Genomic DNA, 7,477 nt, shown 5'->3' on the forward strand with positions numbered 1-7,477 from the left:
GCACGGCTATTTTTTGTTGCGGTTTGGCCAGGCCAGGTTGAACCCACCACCCTCAGTATATGGGGCTGTCGCCCTACTTACTGAGCCATAGGCTGTGCCCCCAAATAGCTCTTTTTATAATAACCTGACTTATTAAAATTAGTTAAGTTTAAAAATGTTAAATAACAAAGCAATGTCTGAACAATTTTCCCTAAATATTCATTTGATTCAGTAAGGTACGTGTCTACTTTTCCTAGCCTCTCTTCTTACAGGTGTGGTTGATTCCAGTATAATTTGAAAAACAGGCATTGAAGATCCAGGAGAAAAATTCTATAGGGTTTTAGTTAATTGGAACCAATTAATTGCTTATCTGTAGGAGATTGTCCAATTTTACCTTAGAGGCAGAATCTTATGCCTGCCTGTTGGAGCCACTGGCCACTAGGTGGTGCTTTTTGCATTCTTTGCAGAATAATCAACTTGTTTTTCCTCTGGTTACTGTCAGACACATAATATTGTTTATATTAATAATATTTAGCAATTTAAAAATTTTAATGACAAATACAATGTAGGAAATCAGAACTAATATGAAGCTTTTTGTTTTGAGACAGTCTCACTTGTCGCCCTTGGTAGAGTGCCCTGGCATCATAGTTCACAGCAGCCTCATACTCTTGGGCTCTAGTGATTCTCTTGCTGCAGCTTCCCGAGTAGTTGGGACTACAGGCACCTGCCACAGTGCTTGGCTATTTTTAGAGACAGGGTCTTGCTCTTGCTCAGGCTGGTCTCAAACCCATGAGCTCAGTCAATCCACTCACCTGGGCCTCCTGGAGTGCTAGGATTTACAGGCGTGGTGGCCGGCCCTATGTGAAACTTTTTGCTGAGGTAGGTGGGTAGCTAGTTTCAAAGAAGAAATAGTCTGTTACTAAATTTGTTGGTATCCATTGAGCTTTAATATTGCCTGTGTCCCTCCCTCTCTTATCCTCAGGCTATGGTGGCAGATAGTTTCTCTCAGCTGCCAGCAATCATATGCCTAGATTATTTGAGGTTCTCAAAATGCAGAGCCTCTGGACTTGCACTTGTATCTTTCAGTGGGTTCTTACCTCAATCCTTTATCTGAAATTGTCTTCTAGACTCTGTAAGGTCCCAAAACTAAAATGACCTTATTTATAAGGTTTCTTTTCTTTCCCCAAAAGACTCATAACAGCATAAATAAACGTTAGTTTGAAATGTCCTTTCTTGGGGTACTTTCTTATCTGTTGACTTCATTACCTATAGCACTCTGTGTCCAGCCAACTCATCTTAACTTCGAATCTGTATTCAGTCTGCATTTTGCACTTTCCTCATTTTTGTTTTGATGGCATTTTAGCATGATCTTAGCTTGGTTCCATTGTTTAAGGAGAGCTAACCTTATTTTTAATAATTTTAAATCTGCATGATACACATACATTAAGTTCTTTTTTATTTTTTTGAATCGGAATCTGGGTAGAGTGTCAGGGTGTCAATCACAGCTCACAGCAACCTCCAACTCTTGGGATTCAGTGGTGCTCTGGCCTCAGGTTTGTTTTTTTTTTTTCTTTTTTCTATTTTTTAGTTAGAGATAGGACCTTGCTCTTTCTCAGGCTGGTCTTGAACTTGTGAGCTCACGCAATCCATCTGCCTTGGCCTCTCAGGGTGCTAGGATTACAGGTGTTAGCTACCACTCTTGGCCCATGCATGAAGTTCTAATAATAAGTCACTAAAATTGCTTTTAAACCAATAGTACAGTTTTTCCTCCTATAGTGGTGAGGGACTTAAAAGTCCATACATTTTAATTCTTACTTTAACCAGTTTTTTATCATATAGTAAGCCAAAATACTCTTAGAATCCAAGGGGCTAGCCTAATACATTTTAGTAAACACTGAGATGGCTGTATGTGATTATTGACTGTCTCTAAGTTGATTGGGGACTATAGAAAATTTTTCTCTAACTTTTGACCATTTATACTTGGCTAAGAATTTTAATTTTACCCCTAGATTTCATAGTGACTTTTAGTCCCTGATGTACCCTTAATCTAAGAGGAATGCCCATCTCTCTGGAAAAGTTTTCTCTGATGGAATCTGCAAATTCAGGAAAGATACATCTTGAGCCTTTTGAGGGAGGATGAGGCATGATTAACCCTCACATAATAAGGGTGACATATCTGATGGGGATTTGTCGTTATTTTTGTAGGGAATTAAATGGTGGTTCTATTTTAGAATTTGCTTAACTTTATCATAAAAATGAATCAGTATTAAAGGTTAGTATTTACTTTTTTCAAATTAGGTAATAAAATAGACTTGGAAAAGGAGAGACATGTTTCCACTCAAGAAGCAGAATCGTAAGTGTTGTACCCCCCCCATCACTCAGCAGTAGAAGACTTTCTCTGTGTTCTGTCCTTTTCCATTTAGATACTATTTAAACCTTTCAATGTAGATTAAGATACTGGATTCATTGAAGCATGTTTACCTGGTGATCTCTAAATGTTGGATGATATTTAAAGACATTTCACCCTCACTTCCCTTTGTGATTTCAGTAAAAAAATACGAGACTCATGTAAATGACAACTATCACAGTCAAATGGACAGTGAGTCACAACAACTACTAAAGTATTTGGGTTTCAAATTAATCTATAACAATTTCAAGTTCTATTTTATTTGCGTCATTTAAAATTTAGTTCAAGGTATAGAAAGGTTATACAACTATCTAAATGTAATTTCACTAAATTTGAGTAAATTAACAAGTCACTAAAATTGCTACTATAAAAGATCTCAAATAGCAGTCATGACAAAATTATGAAATTTTTTACATCAATCACTGATGTTACTTTTTTTTTTTAAGGTATGCAGAATCTGTGGGAGCAAAACATTATCATACTTCAGCCAAACAGAACAAAGGAATTGAAGAACTCTTTCTTGACCTTTGTAAAAGTAGGTATATTCAGATTTAGTATGTTTAGAAATTGTTCTTTTTTAAAAAATTTCTAAAGTAAATTTTTTTTTTTTTTTGTGGTGGGTGGAAGAGTCTCACTTTGTTGCCCTTGGTAGAGTGTTGTGATGTCATAGCTCATAGCAACCTCCAACTCTTGGGCTTAAATGATTCTTTTGTCTCAGCCTCCTGAGTGGCTGGGACTTCAGGCGCCTGCTACAACACCCGGCTATTTTTAAGCAATGAGATCTTGCTCTGGCTCAGGCTGGTCTGGAACCTGTGAGCTTAGGCAATCCACCCACCTCGGCCTCCCAGAGTGCTGAGATTACAGGCGTGAGCTACTGCGCCCACTTTCTAAAGTAATGTTTAACCAATCTCTTAATAATCACATTGATAATTTGTCACATCTACCAATACTGTTCAGTAACTTAATATTTTTTATTTATTGAATTCATTTTTTTTAAAAGTTCAAATACCTACTTTAGTCCTGTTTGAAGCAGTAATTAATGATATGAAGTCATATTTGTGGTGTAGGCTAAATACATATTAAAACATAACTATTAAAAGTAAAAATGGGAGAATTTACAGATTAAAACAGATTTAAGAGTTACACAACCCATTGCAGTGGACTTTATTTGGATACTGATTTGACAACTAGTGAAAAAGAACATTTGTGAAGCACTCACTAGATATTTGAAGATGTTGAGATATTATTGTTAATTTTTTTTTTTAAACAGAGCCTCAAGCTGTTGCCTTGGGTAGAATGTCTTGGCATCACAGCTCATAGCAACCTCTAACTCCTGGACTCAAGCTGTTCTCCTGCCTCTGCCTCCGAAGTAGCTGGGACCGCAGGCACCCGCTACAACACCCGGCTATTTTTTGGTTACAGCCGTCATTGTTGTTTGGCAGGCCCAGGCTGGATTCGAACCCGCCAGCTCAGGTGTATGTGGCTGGCGCCTTAGCCGCTTGAGCCACAGGCACTGAGCCTGTTAATTTTTTTTTAACAGTAATTATGGATATTGTGGTTGTGCTTTATATTAAAATAACTTTTGGATCAAATTAAAAATGACAGAAGGCCAGGCACCATGGCTCACACCTATAATCCCAGCAGTTTGGGAGGCTGAGGTGGGCAGATTGCCTGAGCTCACAAGTTCAAGACCAGCCTGAACTAGAGCAAGACTCGATCTCTAAAAATAGCTGGGCATTGTGGGCAATTGTAGTCCCAGCTGCGCTGGAGGCTGAGGTAAGAGTTAGAGGTTGCTGTGAGTGTGACGCCAGGGCACTCTACTAAAGGTGACAAAGTGAGACTCTTGCAAAAAAAAAAAAAAAAAGTTTAGGGATGTGGATAAAATTGGGTGATAGATTTTTATCACGAAAGTTTTTTTTAACTTTTATATATGCTTTAAATTTTCCGTATTATAAAAGTTTTCTAAAAGAGAAAAAAAATTCTTTATATGTAACGTGAAAGTCAAACCCTGGTCTGTGGAATAATGGATGGAAATTACTTTGTCAGGTTGTAGTCCTTGAATTTATATACCTCAGGATTTTGTGAGAATTTGATGAATTTTTTTGCTCTAGAAATTTATATTCGTGAACATACACAGGTTTGGGGTAAATTTCAGTTTTATGAAAGCTCTGAAGTCATTCTTAATTCTTCTAGAACAGTGATTACCTAAGTGATGTCCCCTGATCAGCAGCAGCACTTGAGAATATGTTAAAAATACAAATTCTTGGGTCTTACTCCAAGTGTACTGAATCAAAAATCTCTGGAGATGGTACCCAGAATCTGTGTTCACAAACCCTCCATGTTATTCTGAGTTGTGTGAAGATGTGAGTGTTAACTATTGTGCATAATTACTTGAAGGTCTTGTTAAATACATATTTTGATTTAGTAGGTCTGTCTGGTGTGGCTTAAGGTCCTCTTCTCCATATGCAGCCAGGTGGTGATGATGCTGTTCCTCAGATCATACTTTGCATAGCAAGGCTCTGTATCAGTGGGTTACAAATGTTAAAAATCTATGTCTTCGAAACATGTTTGGATGTTCTCTACATTTATTTAAAAATTATAACTGGGTATAGTGGCTCATACAGTCACTCATGCATATTATCCAGCACTTTGGGAGGCTGAGGGTGATAGGATCCCTTGAGGCCACAAGTTTGAGCCCAGCCTGGGCAACACAGTGAGACCCTATCCCCTAAAAAAGTTAACTGGGTATGTTGCCACACACTTGTAGTCCTAGCTAAGTGAGAAGATCATTTGAGTTTGGAGGTTACAGTGAACTAAGATCTCACCACTGCATTCTACCCTGGGTGATACAGAGTGAGACCTTGCCTCAAAGGAAAAAAAAAAAAAAAGGAAAGATGTCATCATGGTGTCTGTGGAAGAAAGACATTTTTTAAAAAAATAACATAACATTCCTCAGTGAATCTGTAACTGTAAAAACAAAAAGTAGGGGAATTCTGGGAAGATGGCCAACTCGCCAGCAGAGGCTCCTGAGAAGAAGAAAGACTGGATGGATTCAGACTCTATGAAGCTAAAGGTGGGGAGCTGAGCCAAGAAAGAAGTTCAGCAAGCTGTAATTCCAAGGATGAGCATTCAAGAAAACAAATTACAGGTACAAAGCCTAATCAACTAGAGGATGGGAGATCCCCTTCCCCAAGCAGGAAGCCTGCTGCAGGCTATCTGCCAATGAGCAGGGAACAAAAGACCTCTCATTTTACCTCTCTGGAGAGAGCCACTAAACTCCAGGTCTCTTCCTTCAGGGAGGTCCCACTTAATGAACCTAGACACCACCCTGCCAGGCATAAAATTGAACAGATATTTTCCCCACAAGTCCAAACTCCCAGTCCGCCCTCTCCCCTTCACATGGCAGTCTGAAGTTCTGCACCCTGCAGAACACAGAGTGTTTGATCTTGTCCTGAGAGATCTGGGCATAGTGTGGACCGCCAACCACCAGGATGGAATCTATGACTAACAGGGAAGAAAGAGGGTGTGAGAAGAAAGGGACACTTGATAGGAGGAGGAGTAGTCCCCTGGTTATGACTATGCCTGGCCAGTGGTAGTGTTGACTGTGGTTCAGGCTATGTCTGGTAGTCTGGAATGCAGAACCCCCAGCTGTGAGGGTACCCACAGTGGGAAAATGGTTGCCTCTTGTGGACTGAGTTCAGCAGACAGGCCTGGTCCCCACCCCCTACTGGGCCTGCAAGCAGAGGCTTGCTAGGCATGGACTAAGACCTGAGAGCAAGGCTGTGGCCCCCTGATTCCAATAGAACCTTTGAGCAGTGGCTTACTGGATGTGAACCAAGACCTGAGGGCTAGGGCATGGTCCCCTCTCTCAGTGGGGCTGGTGAGCAGAGGCTTATGGGGTAAGGACTGAGACCTACGGGTAGAGTGCGGTGCCCTGACTCTAACAGAGCCTGTGAACAGAGGCTTACTAGGCAGTGGACTGAGACTGGCAGGTGGAGGTGTGGTCCCCTGACTCCAAATGGTCTGGCAAACAGAAGCAGCTGGGTGTGGACTGAAACCAGAGTGCAGGGCCTGGTGCCCTGACTCCAACTGAGCCTGCAAACAGAGGCTTGCCAGGCAGTCGACTGAGACTCCCCTGACTCCAACTGGTCTGGCGAGCAGAGGCTAGTTGGGTGTGGACTGAGACTGGTGGACAGGGGTGTGGCTCCAACTGGGCCTGTGAGCAGAGAAGCGGACAACAGTTTGGAATGAGTCTGGTGGGTGGGAGTGTGGATCCCTAGCTCCAGTTGTTCTGTTGGAGACCCTTGAATCCCTTTCTGTTGAGCACTGCTGAGGGTTTGCACTGCCTGAGATAATTTAATTGGAACCAGTGTCTAGGTCCATCCACTCGGGGACATTCTGAGGTTGACCTTCGAAGTTCTGTAGCAGAAAAGAACTGAACGGTGGGGCTGGGTGCCACAGCTGTTTGTATCTCTTCACAGTCAAAATTTAAGCCTAAACCCTACGGTTTTTTAGGATAGGGTAGAGGTTGGCTGATACCAAAACAGAGCTAGCTTATCCTGTCTCACAAAGTAGGTCCTCAGAGTCTCCAGCCAAAACTCGGAAAGGGGCCTATGTAAGGTTGTAGGAAATAAGCCACAATGACAAAACCTAGCGCTTTGGTAAGTAGCTATCTCTACTACCTGGGAACCCCAATTCAATTTCACCCTACCAGTTCTAATAACCAAATGGTGGAAAATGAACATGGTGTGGACCCAACAGAAGAACTCTGGTGAATATGAATAACCAAAGCAGATCAACCCCACCAAAAAATGATAAAGGAGATGCAACTGAAGATGCCATGCACAGACAAATGGCAGCAATGTCAGAAATCAAATTCAGAATATGGATTGCAAATAAGATAAATAGAATGAAAGAAAAGGTAGAAATTGGCTCGGTGCCTGTGACTCGAGTGGCTAAGGCGCCAGCCACATAAACCTAAGATGGCGGGTTCGAATCCAGCCTGGGCCCGCCAAACAACAATGGTGGCTGCAACCAAAAAATAGCCAGGTGCTGTGGCAGGCACCTGTGGTCCCAACTATTTGGGAGGCT

The 7,477-nt window shown here is 41.4% G+C and overlaps 1 protein-coding gene across 1 annotated transcript in view; it reads left to right on the forward strand.

Annotated features, from left to right (window-relative positions):
* The window catches only part of RAB21 (RAB21, member RAS oncogene family), a 43,561-nt gene that overhangs the window by 26,372 nt on the left and 9,712 nt on the right, over nt 1-7,477 (forward strand). Inside the window, exons 4-5 of the mRNA XM_003798951.3 lie at nt 2,278-2,332; nt 2,833-2,921. Coding sequence (XP_003798999.1) covers nt 2,278-2,332; nt 2,833-2,921 — 144 coding nt within the window. The remainder of the gene's footprint in view (nt 1-2,277; nt 2,333-2,832; nt 2,922-7,477) is intronic.

The sequence above is a fragment of the Otolemur garnettii genome, unplaced genomic scaffold (assembly GCF_000181295.1).
Source record: "Otolemur garnettii isolate 467f Iridium unplaced genomic scaffold, OtoGar3 scaffold00143, whole genome shotgun sequence".
Lineage (NCBI taxonomy): Eukaryota > Metazoa > Chordata > Mammalia > Primates > Galagidae > Otolemur > Otolemur garnettii.